The sequence below is a fragment of the Grammomys surdaster genome, unplaced genomic scaffold (genome assembly GCF_004785775.1).
Source record: "Grammomys surdaster isolate TR1022 unplaced genomic scaffold, NIH_TR_1.0 125940, whole genome shotgun sequence".
In the NCBI taxonomy this organism is placed as follows: domain Eukaryota; kingdom Metazoa; phylum Chordata; class Mammalia; order Rodentia; family Muridae; genus Grammomys; species Grammomys surdaster.
In genome coordinates, this window is record NW_021620762.1 from 2,643,786 (window position 1) to 2,666,447 (window position 22,662).

At 45.9% G+C, this 22,662-nt stretch overlaps 1 protein-coding gene across 3 annotated transcripts in view; it reads left to right on the forward strand.

The window, feature by feature from the left end:
• The window catches only part of Rnf157 (ring finger protein 157), a 68,516-nt gene that overhangs the window by 31,513 nt on the left and 14,341 nt on the right, over positions 1-22,662 (forward strand). For all 3 annotated transcript variants that reach the window (XR_003709425.1, XM_028752930.1, XM_028752931.1), the window contains exons 3-11: positions 11,749-11,837; positions 13,286-13,432; positions 13,785-13,902; positions 14,372-14,438; positions 14,736-14,779; positions 15,065-15,112; positions 18,016-18,087; positions 18,723-18,882; positions 19,064-19,176. Coding sequence is in view for 2 of the 3 variants with exons in the window: in XM_028752930.1 (XP_028608763.1) it covers positions 11,749-11,837; positions 13,286-13,432; positions 13,785-13,902; positions 14,372-14,438; positions 14,736-14,779; positions 15,065-15,112; positions 18,016-18,087; positions 18,723-18,882; positions 19,064-19,176 (858 nt within the window). In the remaining variant the exon portion in view is untranslated. The remainder of the gene's footprint in view (positions 1-11,748; positions 11,838-13,285; positions 13,433-13,784; positions 13,903-14,371; positions 14,439-14,735; positions 14,780-15,064; positions 15,113-18,015; positions 18,088-18,722; positions 18,883-19,063; positions 19,177-22,662) is intronic.

Below are 22,662 nucleotides of genomic sequence, written 5' to 3' on the forward strand. Positions count from 1 at the left end.
GTGTGTGCTGTGTATACTGTGTATGTTGTGTATACTGTGTATGCTGTCTGTTATGCTGTGTATACTGTGTGTGCTGTGTATACTGTGTGCTGTGCATACTGTGTGTGCTGTGTATGCTGTGTATACTGTGTATGCTGTGTATATTGTGTATGCTGTATACTGAATACTATCTATGCTGTGTATACTGTATATATTGTATATGCTGTGTATATTGTGGATGCTGTGTATACTGTGACTTTATTTTGCGCCAGTGTTCTCCTTAAATAGGATATCTGAATTTCAGGAGCAGCTAGAGAAAATACAGTCTCATAGTTTCTGACTGAGTAATGGCTTTCTTCCAATGGCTGCATTTCCAGATGCACAGGCCGGGTACAGTAATTGGCTTACAGTATTAACTGTTTCTGGTTTTCATACTGCTTCCCTTTTCTGCAGCTAGAGATGAGATTTTGATCCTAGGAACTCCAGAGTATCTTTTCTCCCAGGAACCCTGGAGACTGAACACCTCTTACCACTTACCTCACTCTCACATCAGGAGCTTTCAGAGTGATCATTCCAGTGGGACCCAGAAAACCAACTTGGAGTTTCCCAAGGTGAAGGCCGTCTTAGGGTTCCAATTTCTTGTGTGTTTTTGAAACAGAGATGGAGAATTTTTTGGTTCCACTGCCTTTGTTAGTAATTGGGCAAAAAGAAATGTCTGTTTTTAAAAAGCTGGAAACTAACACTTTCAAATGTTTCTTCAGAGAAAGTGCATGTGTGCATGCGTGTGTGTTACTCTAACATCCTGTCTCAACTGGCCCCGGTACGTTGCCTCTGAGTATATGCTCATGTATAGTGTCAGGCATTTCAGCCTCTTTGAAAGTAGATTTTTGTTTGTGAGCTGTGTTACTATGAGTCTCCTGTTGAGAGTCAGGAAGTGTGTGTGGAGGAAGGGTAGCCTGTCTGAAAGCAGTGGTTCCAACCATTACTCATTATTGACCAGTCCATGGAAGGAAGGGGTGACTGAGTCTGCCCCCCATCTTATCTCCACCTGAAGTGTGCTGCTCTTAGTCAGGAAGCTCTTGTAATTAAAAGCAGCCCACCTTCTGTCTTTTAGAGCCGTGGGAGAACGAAGCAGAGCTTTAGTGTGTTGAGAAGGGAGACATCTTCTCATATGGACCCAGAATCTAGTGAGTTAGTTTGTCACCTAAGCTATGCTGAGCGGTGCGGAGTCAGAATGTAAACCCTAAGAAGAAAGAAGTTGCACCTGGATGTCATCAAGCACGACGCACAGGATTTTATGTTTGCCTGCTCTGAGCTCGGCTGTTTTCACATTCTGGTTTACCTATTACGGTAACAGAGAACTGCTTAATTGGATAATTGCTTAATTAAATATTTTGGAAAAAGTCAACATTAGGTGTGATGTCATATGGCCGTGACATTGGTCCTGTGCTCACTGCGAGGAGACCTTGCAATGCAATTAGGAGACTAATAGAGACCGCTTTCTTGGTGAATTTCTCTGGTAGCCAAATCCAAACACAGTATTTTTGTGTTCAGAGTCATTCTGTGACACTTGGTTGAGATCACCTTCATAGTTTTGGGTGAAAAAGGCTTTGCATCTTGTTGCTTTGGTGACCACATCTTACATTGCTGATCAGCCCCTTAGTAAGGCAGGAATGAGTGGAAAGGGTTTCTTCTGCAGCAGGCATAGTCTGTCTCAGGGATATGGCGCTCATAGCAAATCATATTCTCACCAAAATTTTCAGGTGGAGACTAGACAGTTCTCCACTGAGAAGCTCACGGGAGAAAATTCTAAAGCCTCAGGAGTCTTACCAGTCTCTGGAAAGCATCCCATGTCTGTAGCCGAGAGGTAGGTGTGTGTGTGTGTGTGTGTGTGTGTGTGTGTGTGAGAGAGAGAGAGAGAGAGAGAGAGAGAGAGAGAGAGAGAGAACAGAGGAAAATCAGGCATCACATAAAAGTGGAGCATGAGTTTTAAAAAAAATTATTTAATTTATTGAAAATAGTACACTGTAAGGGACAGAACACACTAAGAACACAGTAACAAACATCACGCATACTGCTGTCTTCCCCCACCTGGAGATAGATCTGATGTAGCCCAGGTTGGCCCTAAGATGACTGTGTAGCCTTGAACTCCTGATCCTCTTGCCTCCGTCTCTCAATGCTGGGGTTACAGGGGTGTATACCACCAAGCTGGGCTGTAGCATTTTGGTTTTGTTTGTTGCTTTGCTTCCAAAACAAGGTCTCACTATGTAGCCCTGGCTGGCCTGGAACTCACTATGTAGACCAGGCTGGCCTCAAACTCAGAAAGCCATGTGCCCCTGCCTCCCAGGTGCTGGGGTTAAATGCGTGTGCAGCTGTGGCCCAGCTTGCATGGTGTACATGTGGATTCCAGACAATGTTCCGATTACCACTACAGAATTCCTTAAATGTTTCTTTTTTTTTTTTCCTTAAACGTTTCTATATGTTCACATTTTTTAGTTATATGAGGCTGGGGTGGGTAACATGAAATTTTAGTAAGAAGGAAATTAGGGGGGGGGATGAAATTTGAAGATTTGTAAAGCTTTCTGGCTTTAATAATTTTGCTGATACAAGATATTAACAGAGTCATTAATGCTTCTGGAAACATGAGTAAAACAAAGTTTTAAAAAATAATGAGCCAGAAGCAGTGGCAGCCCCTTAAATCTTAGAGCTCGGGATTCAGAGGCAGGTGGATCTTGAGGAGTTCAAAGCCAGCCTGGCCTGCAGAGCAAGATCTAGGATAGCCAGGGCTACACAGAAAACCCCGTTGGAAGGAAGGAAGGAGGGAGAGAGGGAGGGAAGAGGATGTGAGGCACACTCCTTTAATTCCAGCACAGCCAGAGCTCTGTGAGTCTGAGGCTGGCTAGGTCTACATAGAGAGTTCTAGGACAGCCAAGGCTACATAGTGAGATCAGTCCTCTCTCTGCAAAAAAAAAAAAAAAAAAAAAAAAAAACCAAAAAACCCAAACCAAACAAACAGGAAAACCCCACAAAAACAAACAATGAAGGTGAACTTGAGACAGGGGAGACTGCCTCAAAGAAACAAATAAAAAGGGAAGGAAGGAGAAAAGCTAAGTTTAAACTGGATGAATGATCATCCTGTCTGGGCAGCTTCATTTTGTACTGTCTCTATTTGGACAACAGTTACATCTTTTTCTAATAAACGTTTCTTGCTTTTTTAGGTAAGGAAACATTTACTCTAAAAAGAGAACCTCAGACGATGTATCTTAAATCACAATGACAGGCTGCAAAAAAACACTAAAAAATAAACTCAGGGCTAGCTCTAGGACAGCCAAAGCTGCACGGAGCAACTTAGTGGTTAAAAGCACTGGCTGTTCTTCCAGAGTACACAGGTTCTATTTCCAGCATCCAAATGGCAGCTTACAACTGTCTTTAATTCCAGATTTAGGGGATTCAATGCCTTCTTCTGGAGGCTGGAGCAATGGCTCAGCAGTTAAAAGTACTGGCTGCTCTTCCAGAGGATCTGAGTTTGATTCTCATCACCCACGTGGTGACTCACACGTCTGTAACTCCAATTCAGTCACTCTTTCTGTTCTCTGTGGGTACCAGGCACACAGGTGATGCATAGATATACATGCAGGCAACACACACACACAGACACACACACACACACACACACACATAAATAATTTTAAAATAAGAAAAGAAATCCAAACAATATATGTAAACTGGCCTTGGTTGAGAGGCTGGAAAGAAGGATTATGAGTTGGGGCCTGTCTGGGTCAGAACACAAAACCTGTGTGTGGTGCTGTGATATACCTGAGAGAATATGGGCAGCTTCATTTTGTACTGTCTCTATTTGGACAACAGTTACATCTTTTTCTAATAAATAATTCTTGCTTTTTTAGGTAAGGAAACATTTACTCTAAAAAGAGAACCTCAGACAGATGTATCTTAAATCACAACAACAGGCTGGGAGATGCAGCCGGTCCATGTGTGTGCTCCTTCAGTGTGGTCTCTGACCTGTGGGCTGTAAAGTCAGTTGGAATGTTTATCAAAGTGTGGACCCCGTGTCCCCATCTCAGAGCTGCCGCAGCAGCATCCTAGCAGCAGAGCTCTGAGGGGACGCTTAGAACCCTGTGGTTCTCTGCCTTCTGGGGCTTCGACATCTCCATGAAGTGGGGAGTAGAGGGGAGGTGGGGGCACTGCTGGCCATGAGCACATGCCACATACTTCCAACCAAGAAGCCCGTGTAAAAACCCACAACCCAATGATTACGTTCATAAGCTGCACGCCCAGCTTGGGCAGATCTACACTAGTCTACCCCCCAGCTATGAGATCCCTGGCTACTTGCCGCTTCTCTAGGGCACGTGGTTCTGCTCCACCTTCCCTCCACCTCCTCTTCCTCCATCACTCACTCTCTAGGACCTCCAGCCCCAGCTTTCCCTTCCACTGCCCAGTCACAGGCTCTAGCCTTTATTTGACCAATTAGAATGGGGAGAAGGCTCACATGAAATCACCTGAGTAGGTAATCCACTCCTCAAAGGGGCAGCCCCTCTTGAGGAAGCAGAATTAACATCAGAATACAAACAGCGCCAGAGCAATCCATCACTCTCTTACTGCCCATCCCCTTTATTTCTAGAGTTGTTCAAAGTGGTAATTCTCTGCCTGCCTGCCAGCAGGGCTACATAGTGAGGCCCGCCTGCCTGCCTGCCTTCTTTCCTTCTGGCCTTCCTTCCTTCCTTCCTTCCTTCCTTCCTTCCTTCCTTCCTTCCTTCCTTCCTTCCTCTTTTTAGACAGTAGGGATTTAACTGTAATTCTCTGCGTTTCAATTGGAATACAAACTTGTTCAGCCAGTCATATTTTTTTATTTTACTATTTATTTTTATTATTTTATGAGTGCTTTGTATGCATGTGTGTGTGCACTGCAGATGTCAGAAGAACATGCCAGATTCCCTGCAACTGGAGTGACAGTTGATTCTGACATACCATGTGGGTGCTGGGAACTGAACCCAGGTCCTCTTCAAGAGGAACAAGTGTTCCTAACCACTGAGCCACCTCTCCACTACCCCTCCTTGTTATGATGTTGACCTAGTCCCACCGTGGCTACAAAATGTGAATGGATTCTAGTGGAGAAAGGCCAGGGCATTCTGATCAATGAAGTGAGGGGGGGGGACCCAAACCCTCACACTTGCGTTTCTGTGAGGAGCTGCAGGCCCCACCCACAGCTCACACTGTTCACGCTGCATGTGTGTGAGCAGGAAGTCAGGAGTTGCTGTTTTCTTCTCGTGCTGGAGAAAAAGCCCAACCTCTGGCAGTACTTGGTGCTCTTCCACAGGACCAGAGTTCGATTCCGACACTCCTGTTAGGTGGCTCACACAACCTGCAACTCTAGTTCTCAGGGTTACGGAATCTTCTGACTCCCCAATGACACCTCCACATACACACAAATAAAACGTAAAGAAAATCTGTTTATTGAAATGAATTCTTTATTCTTATGAATGAATTATTGTCTTTCTTTATGGAAAACTGGGACTTTATGGGATAACCAGTACTTTACAAATGGAGTCAAATACTGGTTTTGTTTTCTTTTATTTTTTGAGCCCCGCTTGGCCTCAGACTTACTGTATAGCCGAGACTGACCTTGAACTCTTATCCTCCTGCCTCCACTGCTGAAATTCTGAGATTAGAAGCATGTGGCACTCTACCCAGCCTGTTCTGTTCTTACCTAACTTGTACTGTGACCATATTTTCTATGACAAAAAAAATGAATTTTTTTCCTTCAGGTTTAAGTAAAGTCAACAAGTTTAAAATCAACGTGATAAAAACAAAATTCCGAGTGTGCGATTCTTTACATTTGTATGTAAGCACAGACATTGCTCACCAGGTCAGATGAGTGCCTAAACCCTCAGTTCCCTCATTGGGCACCAGGTGGCACTAACGCCAGGCTGGAAGCCAAAGAATCTTGCTCTGCAGACACTGGCAGTGGTGCCTTGATTGGCAGACACTTGGTGGAACTGGAGTTAACAGCTTCTGTACCGGGCTCACAACGTTTGGGATCTCAGTCATTTCTCAGACTCAGTTTGCTTGGCTTCTCACTCTGTTCTCTGCCATGTTCAGTGCTCAGATGTAGTGAGAGGGTGTTGAGCACATGGGTAAATCTCTGTGCTCTTTCCACCAGTAACACATCTTTGTGCATTTTGGGCAAGCTGCAGTGTCCTCCAGCATCGCCAAGCCCAGCATCCGAGTTGCTGTCTTCTGCAGTTTCCGTTGGATGTCATACAGAAAGATGTTTCCACGCGATGCTCTAAGAAAGCTGTTCTCAGCGGGGACTTCCAGCATTCCTGTTGAAGTGTAGAAGCAAGTTCAGTGTGCTTTGGTACCTGCTGCTGTCTAAGCAGGAGGGTGAGCTCTAGTGTCCTGACCAGCTTCCAGAACCTGCATGGAGCTTGGTGCCCTTTGAAAGGATTTGATTTCTCCCACGTCCTTGTCAGTTCCAACCATGCTTCCACATTCTGTTCCTTGGCCTTGGGACCTCCTGAGTATCACCTGCTTTCTTGTTTTTTATGGTATCAGGAATTGAATCTAAGCCTTGTGCTTTGCTAGGCAAGTGCTGTCCCCGAGTTGTTCACCTAGCCTAGTCTTGAAGAGGAGGTTGTTAACATTGTGCGTTTGTTCAGTCAGCCATCCGATTGTGAGCTTCTCTTCTGTGCTGGTGTCTCCTCAGGAGCTCACAGGCCGCGGGGAGAGGAGACTCGCCTCATCTTAGAATGGGCAGTAAGAGTGTGCTGAGCCAGGGCTGGATGGTGGCTGAGGCTGAACATCATACACGCCATAATGAATGCCACGGAACTGCGTGAGGAGTGTAGTACATGTAGTCCACATGTAAATGTCACATCGTTTATAGTTGACCATAATTTAAAAATTAAAGCAAAGCGGGGATGGGGAGACGGCTCGAGTGGTGAGGGTCCGAGGGCCTGAGTTCAGTCCCAAGAATCCACAGAAAAACCTGGGCCTAGTGGCCCATACCTGTGATCCCAGTGGTGGGAGGTGACAACAGGGGGATACCCAAGGCTCACCAGCCAGCCTCACTAGTCAAGTTGAGACTAGTCAAGCAAATGTGGATGGCTCCTGGATCAAGAACTGAAGGTGTCCCTCGGTCTCTACTGCATGTATACACATATATGCAAATGCCAACACACATACATGCACTCCCCCACATGAACATATGAACACACACACACACACACGGGGAGGAGAATGCATGCAAATGATGCGTGGCCCATGGTAGGGACTCAGACAGGTCCTTCATGTGTTCCCTTTTTGTTATGTGTTTGTCCACATTTGATCCCACCACGAGGATTTGCTTTTATTAAGATTTTCTGTTTAAACAGTGAGACTTAGGGTACCTGAGCCTCGTTTCCTTATCCTGCCTGTACTTAGGGACCCTTCCTGAACCCCATTAAGATTTTACTACCTAAAGCTGGTGGTGGTGGCACACACCTTTAATTCCAGCACAGAGGCAGGCAGATAGATCTCTTGAGTTTGAAGTCAACCTGGTCTACAGAGCAACTTCACAGACTGCCAAGGCTACTCAGAGAAATTCTCTTGAAAAAACAGTCTTTTTTTAAAACACTACAAACCAGGTGGTGGTAGCTAATGCCTTTAATCCTGGGAGGCAGAGACAGGGGGATCTGTGTGAGTTCAAGGCCAGCCTGGGCTACATAGAGACACCCCCTGTCTCAAAAAACCCCAAAATAAATAAATAAAGGTCCTTATGGCTCTTCATATCAGGGCTCTGGGTCTCTCAAGAGGAGAGAAGGGTCAGCACCCACACGAACTAAGGGCTTGCTTTGCTACCCGAGAGAATGCTAATCCCAAAGTCATTTACTTTGGCTTTAGAGCAGATTTAGCGTGTGTGTCAGATTTTCCTGCCTAATTACTTTTTGCTTAAGCTTATTTTAAAATGGTTTTAAATTCCTTTAGTATGGCAGCCTAGGAAGTAGGGGGTGAAGAAACGGACGTCAGATGAGAGTAGGACTGGAATTCCCGTTCCCGAATTAAAGTCTCCTGTCGTACTGCTCACAGAGCATTAAAGTCTTAAAAATGTGCTTACTCTTTGATCCAGTAATTCCACTCCTTGGAATTTTTCTCAAAGAAACAATCAAACAAGCAGCACGCAGAACGCAGGGACACGGGCATCTACAACACACATCAGCAAAAAGGAAAGCCAACTGCTTAATAAAGCAAGCGGTTATCTCCACATGGCAGCAAAACTGTGGACTTTGGAGATGTTTGCCATGTCTTTAAAATGAGAGAGAGAGACCATTTAGTCATTCACACAGTGGAGCAGCCCAGTGAGGACAGGCCGAGTATACTCTGCAAAAAACATTTCTACTCATTCTGGTATTGTGTAATAAAATTATGACTGAGCTTGTACCTTTTTTAAAAAAATTTTTTTCTGCTTAAGCGTATAATGCTGTCATTAAAAAGTGTCTATTACACACATATAGACATACATATACATATACACAGACACACACACACATACATACGCACACACTCATCTGCTGGTATATCAACAAAACTACTTTTGCTGCTGCTGGGGGCTCGTGTTTATTGTCCCAGCATTTGAGACGAGAGGCAGGAGGATCAGGAATTTAGAGATTGTCCTGGGCCGGGCAGTGGTGGCGCACGCCTTTAATCCCAGCACTTGGGAGGCAGAGGCAGGTGGATTTCTGAGTTCGAGGCCAGCCTGGTCTACAGAGTGAGTTCCAGGACAGCCAGGACTACACACAGAGAGACCCTGTCTCGAAAAACCAAAAAAAAAAAAAAAAAAAGAAAAAAAGAAAAAAAAAGAGATTGTCCTGGGCTACAGAAGACATTGTCTCAAAAAACAACAAAAAGTAGAGGCCAGAGAGATTACTCAGCAGGGAGAGGTTCATGCTTCCAAGCCCGATAGATTCAGATTCCTGGGACCTCCATGGTGGAAGGAAAGAGCTGACCCTTGCAAGTTGTCTTCTGACCTACACACATGAGCTATGTGGAATAAAAACAAACGGAAACAAGAATTAAGACAAGTGCTGGGTGTGGTGGTGCAGAAGCAGGCGGATCTCTAAGTTTGAGGCCAGCCTGGTCTACAGAGTGAGTCCCTAGCACAGCCAGGGCTATACAGAGAAACCCTGTCTCAAAAAAACAAAACAAAACAAAAATAAAATAAAATAAAATAAGTAAAAAGTTGCAGGCCAGGCATATCTGGACTCTGAGCTAGACATGAGGCTGAGGCAAGAGAAAGGGGTGTTCAAGGCCAGCCTGGGCTACAAAGGCAAAAGAATAAGACACTGTTTTAAACAAAACGAAACAGCCACAAAGTAAAATGTTTGTATGCAATGCCTTCAAAGTGTTGTTTTTTTTTTTTTTTCCTCTGGGGCAGGAGGTAAACATTTATCCACAGGTCCCTAAGTGTCTACAGGGCATTTGGGTCACATTCACCCCTTTCTCCTTCCTTCTTTCCTTCCTTCTGCCTCCAGTCCTCCTCCCCCATCCTAGGGTCACTGAGCTTACAGTTGTATCAACATTGTGGACGGTATGCCCTGCAGCGTGGGCAGCTAACCAGCAGCCACATCACTGAAGAAAAGCATCCCTCCCCCTTTCTGCTTTCTGATGGAGTCTTTCTTGTAGTCCTTTGTAGTCCTGGCTATCCTGGGTTCAGGATATAGAGCAGGCTGGCCTCGAACTCACGGAGATCCTCCTGCCTCCGCCTCTCATGTGTTGAGACTAATGGTATGCACCACCATGCCTGGCCCTCTTTTTCTTTTTGAGCTGAAGTTCTTACAGACCAGCCTGGCCTGGAGCTTACCATTTACTTTAAGATAAGCTTCAACTTCTTATCCTTCTGCCTTCCTTGTATTACAGGCAAGATTTATTTATCTTACAAATATGTATGCTCTGTCTGAATGTATACCAGCATGCTAGAAGAGTCATCACATAGCAGTACAGATGCTTGTGAGCCACCATGTGGTTTCTGGGAATTGAACTCAGGACCTGTGGAAGAGCAGACAGTGCTCCTGACCACTGACCCATCTCTCCAGCCCCTCCAACTGAATAAAGTTTTACTATGGTACTCTTTAGTTTAGTAGTTCCACAGGTCCACTTTTAAACAGTTAAGAATGGTTTTTTTCCTCTTTCTTTCTTTCTTTCTTTCTTTCTTTCTTTCTTTTTTTTTTTTTTTTGAGACAGGGTCTTGCTATGTTGCTCTGGCTGGTCTGAAACTCACTCTGTAGACTAGGCTGGCTTCATAACTCAGAGATCTGCCCATCTCTGTCCCCCAAGTGCTGGGATTAAAGGTGTGTGCTACCACATCTAGCTTGATCTCTCTCTCTCTCTCTCTCTCTCTCTCTCTCTCTCTCTTTCTCTCTCTCTTTCTTTGAGACAAGGTTTCTCTGTGTAGCCCTGGCTATCCTGGAACTAGCTCTGTAGACCAGGCTAGCCTTAAACTCAGAATCCACCTGCCTCTGTTCCCTGAGTGCTGGGATTAAAGGCATGATCTGATGCCCTCTTCTGGTATGTCTGAAGAGAACTACAGTGTACTTATAGATAAAACAAATAAATCTTAAAGAAAAAAAAATAGGTAAAAAAATAAATTGTTTCCCCAAAAAAATAACCCCATTCAGTCAGTGTCTTTGAAAGCACAATTAGAACATAACATGGTGTCCTGTTTTTGAGGCAGCACTGTGGAGGTCCAGTCCTTGGGATAGAAGACCCATAGGATACTGCAAAGCCACTGAGACCAGTCGGCTCCATGAGCCATAGTCACACCCTAGTGACAGTTCTGTCAGGGAAGGTCGGCATATATGATAGTGGTCCTATAAGGTAACGCTGCCTGGTTCATTCACAGCCATCTTAGGGTGTACACACACTCTGTGGTGCTCAGCAGTGACATGTCTACACCACTGCATGTTGGTAGATCCTTGAATTATTACTGCCCAAAAAACATGAATACTGAGAACACGTTGGGTGTTCCCCATCAAAGTTTTCTGTTTCCCTTTGTCACTATCTCAGAACTCTAAATCTAAAGATCCTCATGGGAAAAGAAAGTGTGTGAATGATGATGTCAGCACTGTGTGTGTGTGTGTGTGTGTGTGTGTGTGTGTGTGTGTGTGTACGATGAAGCCTGGGCTCTGTGTGTGTAAATGAGGCTGACCCCCAGGTGCCTCGAGGCTCAGGGTTAACAAACTGCTCTATGTGATAAACTAAGGGGGTTTGTTCTTTGGTATTTGCAAACCTCTGCCCTGCACACTTGATGGGGTTCTCTATTATTCTCAATTTCTAAATTCTTAGGATAGGGGGTGTCTTCCCTGAAGGATAGGGCTTACAGGTCCTCCTTGTCATCTAAGGTAAAATGGAGAGACTTTTTGCTGTTAACTTGGCCACAGTGAGTCCTTTAGTATTTAGAATTTCAATTGAAGAGTTTTTGTTTTTTTTGTTTGTTTGTTGGGTTTTTAAAAATTAGTTTTCCAAGTATTGAACACTAACACATATAAGCTTCATATGAAGGGGGGAAGGTAGATAAATCATGCTTTTTTTGATACTATATTGGATCCTGGTTTTCCCACGAGGCAGGCTAATGTACTGTGTTAGAGGCTGTCTCCTCAGTCAGGAGTGTGACTCCTCCATCTGCCTCATTGTTTTCATTCACCCAAGAGCCATGTTCCGGTTGGAGACAGCCATGTCTTTATAAACACACTGCTGCTCCTGCTTTGTCTCTGACAGTTCCCATATGCTGCCCCACCTCCCCAAGAACCTGTGAAGACTCTGAGAAGCCTGATCAACATCCGGAAGGACACACTGAGACTTGTCAAGTAAGTTCCCAAGGCCATGTGCCAGGACCCAGGTGCCCTTCTGCTCGTGGGACAACAGATACTCCATGGGAGTCAAAGAACATCTCCTGCCAGGCCCACCACCTCCTGCCCTCTCTAAAAGATGCCAGCTGCCAGGTGCTGCAGAAACATGGATCCTAAGACGAGGCCTCGTCTTGAGGGGATATTTGGAACATGAACATGGGCGCTGCTCTATACAGCAAGAACTTTTGCCTGCCCTGGCATTTAAAATATCATCTCTATTCTGATAATCTAAAAGCAAAGAAAAAATAACTATTATTAGAGGAAAAGGGAACGTTTGCAGACACCCCAACAAACTTTGAGGCCAGCCTGGGCTTCAGCACAAGACACTGGAGACAGAGACACAGAGGGAGGACACCAACGTGAACCAGCTGTGCAGCTGGATGTTTCTAGAAGTACAGATAGCTATCAGAGTTTGGATAGAAATTCAGGATGGGTGTATGAAAAACCAAAAGATTAACAAGGCCATAGAGAGTCCTGCTTGAGGCAGGGAGAGAAAGCCAAGCCCAGCTTGCTCTGTGCTGAGCTGTGTCTCATGTTTATGAAGTCACCGCAAGGAAGACTCTAGCTGCTGTGCTAATAGGGTTGTGATTTCACTACACTGTGGGGACTGCAGAATCCTTTGTGGGGCAGGGAGGAAGGAGACAAACCGTTCTATACTAGCAAGTCTGTAGGTGGTGCTTAGACAAATCAAGACCAATAACTGTGCTTGCTGTCTAGGAAAGAGGTTAGATGCCCATCTGTATGTCCATAAGCAGTTGCAGTGTAGAGGAGGAAGGGAAGAAGGAAGCCCGGATGGTTTCTAACCAGTGCAGACTCAGCCAAGTGACTAATAATCCTGATTAATGTGAAAAATAACCAAGTTCTGGCGTGTGTACTCAGCCTGTGAGCGTCAGTACATAATCTGAGTGCCCAGGGACGACCCTGTGTAGTTACAGAGAAGAATCAAACATGTTAGTGACCGTACAGAGAGGTATGTAAGGTTCGTTATCTGGGGGGAAGGGGGTAAAGAAAACTAAGAGTGGGTTTTTTGTTTGTTGTTTATTTTGGTGTTTTGTCTGCTTGTATGTCTGGGAGAAGGTGCCAAATCCCATGGAACTGGAGCTACAGACAGTTATCAACTACCATGTGGGTGCTGGGAACTGAATCCAGGCCCTCTGCAAGAGCAGCCAGTGCTCTGAGCCAAGTTTCTCGCCCAAAAGAGTAAATCTTAAAATTTTTGATCTATGCCTGGTGATGGTGACCCAGGCCTTTAATCCCAGCACTCAGGAAGCCGGTAGCAGAGATCTCTGAGTTCAAGAGAAGCCTGGTCTACAGAGTGAGTTCCAGAATAGCCGGGGCTATACAGAAAACAAAACAACACAATCCCAATCCGCTGCCCCCAAAGGTTGTCTCTTGTGATTTCCCAGATGTGCTGAGGAGGTGAAGAGCCACGGAGAAGAGGCAGGCAAAGCTAAAGTCTGCTACAACGTTGAGTTCATCTTCGACACAGATGCCCGGGTAGCCATAACCATCTACTACCAGGCCACTGAGGAATTCCAGAATGGAATTGCCAGGTAGGACGGCATAAGAGGGCACAGCAGGTGAGCTAGCCGCCTCCCAGTCTTCTGTGCTCTGTGCGCTCCCAGGAACACATTCTTTTTCTACAACCCGGCAGGATCTGGGCCTCAAACTTAGATTTTCTTTTCCAATCTTTACTCTTCCTTTTTAGCTCCCTTCCTGTGGATGTGTGGATTAAATATGGACGCCCAGGAATAGTACCAGACTAGAGGAAAAAAAAAAAAAAACAAACGTTTTTCTTCCCTGAGCGAGTGCTGCTGGAAGCTGAGAGCAGGCCCGAGACGATGGGAAGTGTCGGCTGTCTGGGCTGAGCTCTAACTTTGGCTCTGCTTCCCACTTCATCCACAGCTACATTCCAAAAGACAACAGCCTGCAGTCAGAGACCGTGCACTACAAGCGAGGGGTGTGCCAGCAGTTCTGCCTGCCCTCCCATACCGTGGACCCCTCGGAGTGGGCCGAAGAGGAGGTGAGCTGCCGAGCCCAGGACGCCCCACCCCGAGGACCTGTGCCAGCAGCAGACACTGTCCAGACGCTGGGATGCCATGCTCGACTCTTAGTCCCTTCATGCCTGTCACCAGACTGCTTAGTTCAAATTAAAAATATACCTATCCTTGTTCGTTTTTCTATTCCAAAACTAGCCTGCCAGCTGAGGACACTGTGAGAAAGCCATGGGAAAGGGAACTTCAGAGCTGCAGGCTAGGGACCTTTAATGCAATGTTTTTGTTTTGTTTTTAAAGGAAACAAACAACCTTCAATTAAACAGACCTGGGCAGTTGCAAGTTTGATGGGTGGGTGCAGAACTGAGGTTAATGCTTCTGAGCAGCCCCTGCCTTCTGAGGGACCGATGAGTGTGAGATCGTACACACACACACACACACACACACACACACACACACACACAGGGCATCATCTGTATTTCCTTTTCTTCCCTGCAGCTTGGCTTTGATCTGGACCGAGAAGTCTACCCTTTGGTGGTGCATGCTGTGGTGGATGAAGGAGACGGTAGGGAGATTTCTGATTTCTTTGATGTGCCCACTCCCCTCTTACCATAACATCCCAGCCCTGGCCCAGAGCCACACAGCTCTGTGAGTCTCATCAGACAGGTCTCCGTCCTTTCCTTTCCTTTCCCATCCTGCTCTGAGGGACAGAGTTTATAATGGTATTTATAACATTGCCCTTGCTGGCGACAGCCCAGCTCCACTGGTCTACCAAGCCATGGGTTCTAGTGAAAGCAGGCGTGTGGGAGAGGGCTAGGGCTGTGTTGTTGGCCTTCTTCAACCATGTGTCTGTTTCTTTCAGAGTATTTTGGCCACTGCCATGTGCTTCTGGGCACTTTTGAGAAGGTAGGGGACATGCTATGTTTTGCATTTCTTTCTCATGTGGGCCCTCTGCTGAAAGCTTGTCACACTAGGGCTGCACTCGGGAAGTTTTAACTCTGCCACCCACGGTGCCCCCGATGCCTCAGCGTACTCTTCACCAGATGAGTGGGTTTAGCGAATCCCTATCCCACTGTTGCTGTGTTCTGAGTCTGTAGCTCCTCTGTGTGAGCGCCCAAGCACATGTAGGAGAGAAGTTGCAGCAGAATACAGAGTGCCCCTCCCGTTCCTAACGTCGGGCTTGTATTCCAGCACACAGACGGGACCTTCTGTGTCAAACCCCTCAAGCAGAAGCAAGTGGTAAGTCAGTCTTTGAGGGCCGCTGACTCTTAGTGCTGCCTTCTGTCTCTTTTCTTGTGATTTTTTTTTTGTTAACTTTAAAAATATGCACTCTTGTTTCCTTCTCCTGTTCTTTCTTTCTTTCTTTCTTTCTTTCTTTCTTTCTTTCTTTCTTTCTTTCTTTCTTCCTTTCTTTCTTTCTTTCTTTCTTTCTTTTTATCAAAGATTTTTGGAAGGGGATCATGTTTGTCTGTTAAAAACTACTTGGGTGGGCCGAAAGGAACACTTGACTTTTAGTGCCTTGATTGTTTTGGAATTGTTGGTGCCTCCCAAGCCACAGTTATCTTGAAAAGGGAAAGAATAAGGTTTGTCTCCTGACATTAGGGTGAAGGAGAACTCTTTTGACTTAAAATGCCATGATGAGAAACATTTCAAACACAAGGATAAAGTACTGGGCCTATTTCAGGGCCAAGCCGAGCACTAAGCATAATTTATCCTCGAATTCCTTTTCTAAGATTCCGCTTATTGGCCATCTGCCCCCCACAAGAGCAAGCATCAGGATTCCCACATGTCAGTTGGAAGGCCTAGCTTCCACCGTGTGCCAGCATTTTACACTTCTGCAGCAGTAGGAGGAGATGTCACTGAGGGCTGAGGGCCAAGTGAAGCCATGGCACTGGCAGGGAGGGTAGGAGATTCGAGGTGTGGTGGCTCATGCCTGTATATCAGCACTAGGGAGGCCAAGGCAGGATTACCTGGGGTTTTAGACCAGCCTTAGCTACAGTAAATCGGAGGTACAAAGTAAGACCCCGTCTTAAATAAACAAACAAATAAACAAACAAATAACTAGAGGATAGTTTGAGAGAAGTGGTGACCAAGCCAGATATGCTGGCACATGCCTTTAATCCCAGCACTTGTGAGGCAAAGGCAGATGGATCTGTGTGAGATTCAGGCCACGCTGGTCTACAAGTTCCAGGACAGCTAGGACTACACAAAGAAACCTGTTTCAAAAAAAAAACCAAAAACAAAAATTAAAGAAAAAGAGGGAGGGGAAGATTTAATTTTTTAAGAGGAGAAAATAGTTTTTTTAAAAGAAAGAAAAAAAAAAAAGGAGACACCATCTCAAAACCAAGCTGAATGTGGTTGCTAATGCCTATGAGCCCAGTTCCTCAGGAAACTGAGGCCAGCTTGGGCAAAACGTTAAGAGACCCCATCTTAAGAAAAATGAAATGAGATCATAGTCCAGTGATAGACAGTTCACCTGCCGTGTGCGAGCTCCTGGTCCCACCGCCAACACCACAGGAAAATTAAGTAACAAGAACGCAGTTCTTCACTGGATGTGACGCTGCATTGGGAGACTGAGCCTAGGCATCTTAAGTTTCGAGCCCAGCGCTACACAGAGACTGTCACAGAGACGCTTCCTCAGAGCTAGAGCTAGAGAGCTTAGTGATAGAACACGTACCTAGCATGCAAGACGCCCTGGGAAGGGACAGGAAACTCATGTCTCTGGAGGTTAGGGCCCACTGGGACAACAGAACAAGACATTATCTCAAGAAAACAAACAAAAAACAGAAAACGAACAGCACCAGAGGGGTAGTTTTTGCTGTACATTAGAAATGGGGACCGTATGTGGCAGCAGTATGGCTCAGCAGGTAAAGGCTCTTGCCACACAAGTCTAGTGACCAGAGTTTGATTCCTGAACCTATGGTAGAAAGAAGAGAATCAGTTCCTGAAAGTTGTCCATTAAGCCTCCACATGCAGTCACCATGACATGACTCTACTCATATTTACACACACACACAAGTAATAATAATAATAATAATAATAATAATAATGATAATAATAATAATGATGATGATAATAATTTAAAAAGAGCTGGGAAGGCTGGGGCTGGGGATAACGGCTCAGTGGTTAAGAGCTCTTGCTGCTCCCAGCACCCACAGCAGGTAACTCCTGAGTGCTGGGACTGCTGTTCCTGGGAATCTGGCACCTTTGAGCCTCCGTGAGCACCTGCACCATGGTGCACACACGTAAACTCAGGTTACACATCAACACATAAAGTAAAAATAAATAAGTCTTACTGGAAAATAGAAAAACCATGAGGTGGGTGCGCACCAGTGGCGTGCCTTCCCGGGTCCTGCATGTCTCTCCGTCTTTGTCTTTTCTTCTTGAGGTAGAGCCTGGTTATGTAGCCCCAGCTGGCCTGGTACTTGCCATGTAGTCCAGGCTGACCCCAAACTCATGAGAGTCCTCTTGTCATAGCGTACCAAGTGCTGGGACTGCAGGCATCAGCCACCACGCCCGCCTTACACTTCCTTTTCTGTCTTCCTCTCTGTTCTTGCCATTCTCTTCCTTCCTTCAGTCTTCTGTAGCCCAGGCTGGTCTCTGTGTGAGCAGAGCATGACACTGAACTGACTCTCTGGCCTCCGTCTCTCCAGTGCTGGGATTCTAGGCACGATCTACCAAGGTCCTGAGGTGCGAGGCTTCATGGGTTCTAGGCAAAGACTCTCCCAGCTGAGCCACACCTCAGCCTATCTCTGTGGTATTTTTATAGTTTTTAAACTAAGTTCTCTCCTACAGTGAATGCTTACACTTTGCCATACATCCCTCCGTCCTCTTGAGTCAGTACTGTTTACAACTGTCAGGAAGAGTGAGCTACAAAACACATAGACGGCCAGTGTGTGAAATTGCCTGTTGGATGTGATAGTGGGTAAAAGAAACATTTGATTGCCTTTCCCTCCCAAATGCAACATAAGTTTTAAAAAAAAAAAAATAGCATCCTTTCTGGGCCCTGGAGTTTTTTCTTTGTGAAGCAATGGTCCTGTGTTACCTTGGGAAATGGCAAGGCCTCTGTCCCGTCTCTCAGTGGGGAGCCTATCCTTGGACTTCCCTCTTCACTATTCAGGACTTCCCTCTTCACTATTCAGGTGGATGGGGTCAGCTACCTTCTTCAGGAGATCTACGGGATTGAAAACAAGTACAACACTCAAGATTCCAAGGTGAGTTCTGTTCAAAATTTAGGATTTGCTCTTCCCCAGAGGCTAAGTGAGAACCTGTGCTCTGGCCAGGGCTGAGGGTCCCGGGAGCCAGCCCAGTCCTCTAAGAAGACTCTCAGTTTGGAACAGCCCTTCTGCTTTGCAGCTCAGTCGAGCTCTGACTCCTGGGAGAGTCTTGTGTTCCCTTCCCTTTCCCTCGGTGCTCTCTTAGGTCCCTTCTGTGCAGACCTTCAGAGGGGTGAGCTCAGGGGTTAGTCCAGTCGCTCAGCCTCAGGCAGGCAGTTCCTAAAGGCAGACAGACCAAGGAGCAAAAGCACTGCACAGGGGTGGAGCGATGGCTCAGCAGCTAAGAGCCCTGCCTCTTCTCTCAGAGGACCCAGGTTCGGTTCCCAGAATCCTCATGGCAGCTCACAACTGTCTGTAACTCCAGCTCCAGGAGATCTGCCACCCTCTTCTGGTCTCTGCAAGCACCAGACATACAAAGGGCAAAACACCCATACACATAAAATAAAATAAAAACTAATTTAAACAAACAACCGTGTATAAACTAAAGTCCAGCGTCAGCGTAGATTCTGTTCCCATTGTAACTGTTGAGAGGTGGATGGCCTTGAGTGACAGCTGCGTCTCCTCCTGGCCAGGTGACAGAGGATGAGGTCAGCGACAACAGCGCTGAGTGTGTGGTGTGTCTCTCCGATGTCCGAGACACTTTGATCCTGCCGTGCCGGCACCTCTGCCTCTGTAACACCTGCGCAGACACCCTGCGCTACCAGGCCAACAACTGCCCCATCTGCCGGCTGCGTAAGTCCTGGGGGGGCATGAGGAGGAGGGCTGGAAAGGTGGACACAGAACATCAGAACATTGTCCCCCGCTGGGCATAGCAAATGGATGAATGCTGGAGGGCACATGGCTTCTGTCTGGGCACCTGTTTATCCTTAATCCTGAAACAGGATGTCCTGATGGCCTGCTTTCTTCTTCACAGCCTTCCGGGCACTGCTTCAGATCCGAGCCATGAGGAAAAAACTGGGCCCTCTGTCTCCAAGCAGCTTTAACCCCATCATCTCTTCCCAGACTTCGGACTCTGAGGAGCATTCAGTAAGCTGGGCTCAGAAGCATGGCCTTTCTGAAGCACCTCTTTCTCTGTGTTCTGTAGGTTTTATTCTGGGGACAGAGTTTGACTGTGTGGCCCTAAATGGCTTGGAACTTTCTGTGTAGACCAGAGCAGACCAGATCTGAGACTCATAGCGATCTTCCTGACTGTGCCTCCAAGCACAAGGGTTAGAAGTGTGAGCCAGCACACACAGTTTTGTCTTGCTTTTTTGGTGGCATTACATCAAGAAATTAAACCTGACTATGCTGACGGAGTTTTTGGTTTTTAGACCATCTGGGATCGTGTTATAGTAAAGCATAGTAATACTGGAGCTGGAGAGATGGCTCAGCAGTTAAGAGCACTGGCTGCTCTTGTAGAAGACCCAGGTTCAATTCCCAGAACCCGCATGATAGCTCACAACTGTCTTTAACTCCAGTTTTAGGGGACCTGACCTTTTCTGACCTCCAAAGGCATACACATGGTACATGACATACATGCAGACTAACATTCATACACATAAAATAAAAATAAATAATTTTTTGAGACAGGGTTTCACTATATGGCCCTGGCTGTACTTGGAATTCACTCTAGTCCAATCTGGCCTTGAACTCAGAGATCTACCTGTGTGTACCTGAGTGCTGGGATTAAAGGTGTACATCACGACCACCCAGCCCAGAAGTAAATAAATGTTAAACAAGTTACCAATATTGCAACTGAAAGTTGAATTCTAATCATTGAAAGCTCCTTTTCCTCCTCTGGAACTTGGAGTTCCATTGATGTTTACATTCCTGGAGCCCTCGGTTGGAGGTTCACTCCAGTGGGATCCAACTCAGAACTACCCCAAGCAGAAAGAGGCACGACTATTGTGGATTTGAATCAAGTTTACTCTTTGTACTTGACTTCTTGAAGAAAGTTACTGCCTTTCTTCCTCCTTTTTTTTTTTGTGGCCTCAGAGCTTGAGAGCCAAGCAGATGAGATGGTTGACGTAGAATCATAGGGTAAGAGGCTATCAGAGTAAACCTGGAAGGCCTGCAGCTGTACAGCAGTCGGTAATGGGAGAATGGGTGTGGCTCCAGGATGGAGCATGAGCCTAGCACATGCAAGGCCTTGGGACCGGTAACTAGCACTATAAAACAGCACTCTGCCCTCCAAAGATACAAGTACGTATATCTGCCTTGATCAACCCAGACGTGGGAGAGGTTTATTATTCAGTTAACAGTTTAGGGAAAATTGGTTAGTTATGTATAAGGGAGGAAGTCATGTTAGCATTTTAAATTACATATTTTTTTATACTTATTTAGAACATGTGTGTGGGTGGTGGTGGGATGAATGTCTGGTAGGAGAGAACTTTGGAATTGGGTCTCCTTTTACTCTGCGGGTCCCAGAGATCAAACTCAAGTCATCAGAGTTGGCGCTAAACACCCTGACGTGCTCAGCCGTCTCTGCAGCCCCCTTTATCAGTTTTATCCTTATGGGGTAGATTTCAGATGGGACAGTTAGTTAGCTATTAAAAGAAAACCAAACCAGTAGGCACACCAGTGAATGTCTTTAATCCCAGTGTTTGGGAGACAGGCAGGCAGGACTCTATGAGTTCAAGACCATCCTGGTCTACATATCAATTCCTGGACAGCCAAGGCTACACAGAGAGACTTTATCTCAAAACAAAAACAAAAAGCCAAACAAACTAAATAAAGCATTATAACTTTAGAATAAACTATATGTTATCCAGTTGGATCTGGATTGTACAGTCCTCAAGCAATAACAACTATAAAAAAGCGAGGATGTTGGGTAGAAGTGGGAGACTGTGGTCTGACCAGTGAGGTGTTAGCTGCACACGCTTGAGGACCTGACTTTGGATCATCTCAGCCACATAAGAAGCCAGGTGCAGCCGTGAGTGCCTGTTCTTTCAGAAAAGGAGAGACAGGCAGGGCCTCTGGAACTGACTAGACAAACTAGTAAGCCCCCTATCACAGGGAAAGTTTAAAAACCTATAGATTTAGCCGTATAAAAAGTTGAGCCAGGGGGCTGGAGAGATGACTCAGTGGTTAGGAGCACTGACTGCTCTTCCAGAGGTCCTGAGTTCAGTTCCCAGTGGCTCACAACCATCTGTAATGGGATCCCATACCCTCCTTTGATGTGTCTTTAAAAAAAAAAAGCCAAGAAAGGCTAATGAGAATGGCAAGTTCAAGGGCAGCCTAGACCCCATAGTGAGTGAATTCCCAGGCAGCCAGGCTACATTGCCAGGTCTTCTCTAAAAAAACAACACACAGAAATCTGCCATCAGCCAAACCTAAGCCCAGCAGGATGGCTCACACCAGTGCTTAGCATTGGGGGCTGAGGCCCGAGGATTGTGAACCAAAAACAACTAGGTTAGCTACAGTGTGCCTTCCAGACCTTGGGCCACGTGGCTACCTCAGATCCACCAACTAACACTGCCCTAAAGACTTTCTTTCTTTTCTTTTTTTTCTTTCTTTCTTTTTTTTTTTTTTGGTTTTGTTTTTTTCGAGACATGGTTTCTCTGTGTAGCCCGAGCTGTCCTGGAACTCACTCTGTAGACCAAGCTAGCCTCGAACTCTCGAAATCAGAGATCCGCCTGCCTCTGCCTCCCAAGTCCTAAATTCTTTTAAATAAAAGAATTTTTAAGATTAAAATCGAAGCTAAAGGTATGGGTTAGTGGTAGAGTACTTACCTAGACTACTTATCTTAATGATGAGTGGCCCTGGGTTCATCTCTAGGACTTCAATAAAATAAAATTTCGGAGGCTGGAGAAATGGATCACAATTAAGAGTAGGCACTGCTCTCACAGAGGATACACTTCAGGTGACTCACAACTCACAACCACCTCCAACTCCAGGGGATCCAGTGCTGTCTTCTGGCCTGTGAAGTCACCTGCAGTCACCTACATATACAGCACACACACACACACACACACACAGTACTGGAGAGATGGCACTTCCTACAGTCTGACCACGGTGGTGCATGCTATTAATCCCAGCACTCTGGAGGCAGAGGCAGGAGGACCCATGTCTGTAAAAGGATGAATCTGAAATTCCCGGTTATAGTAAAAGCTGTGGGGTATGGGTATACGCCCATAATCCAAGCACCTGGGAGATGGAGGCAGGAGGACATGGTGAGCTTGCAGTCACACTGGGCTTCATGAAAACCTGTCTTAAGAAACAAGGAACCCACCGGGCACTTGGGAGGCAGAAGCAAGCGGATTTCTGAGTTGGAGGCCAGCCTGATCTACAGAGTGAGTTCCAGGACAGCCAGGGCTATACAGAGAAAACCCTGTCTCAAAAACAAAAACAAAAAAGAAACAAGGAACCGGGCAGTGGTTCCTTTAATCCCAACAGAGACAGGCAGTTCTCTGAGTTCAAGGCTACTATGGACTGCAGAGTGAGTTCCAGGATGGCCAGGGCCACACAGAGAAACCCTGTCTCAATAAATAAATAAATAAATAAATAAATAAATAAATAAATAAATAAATAAAT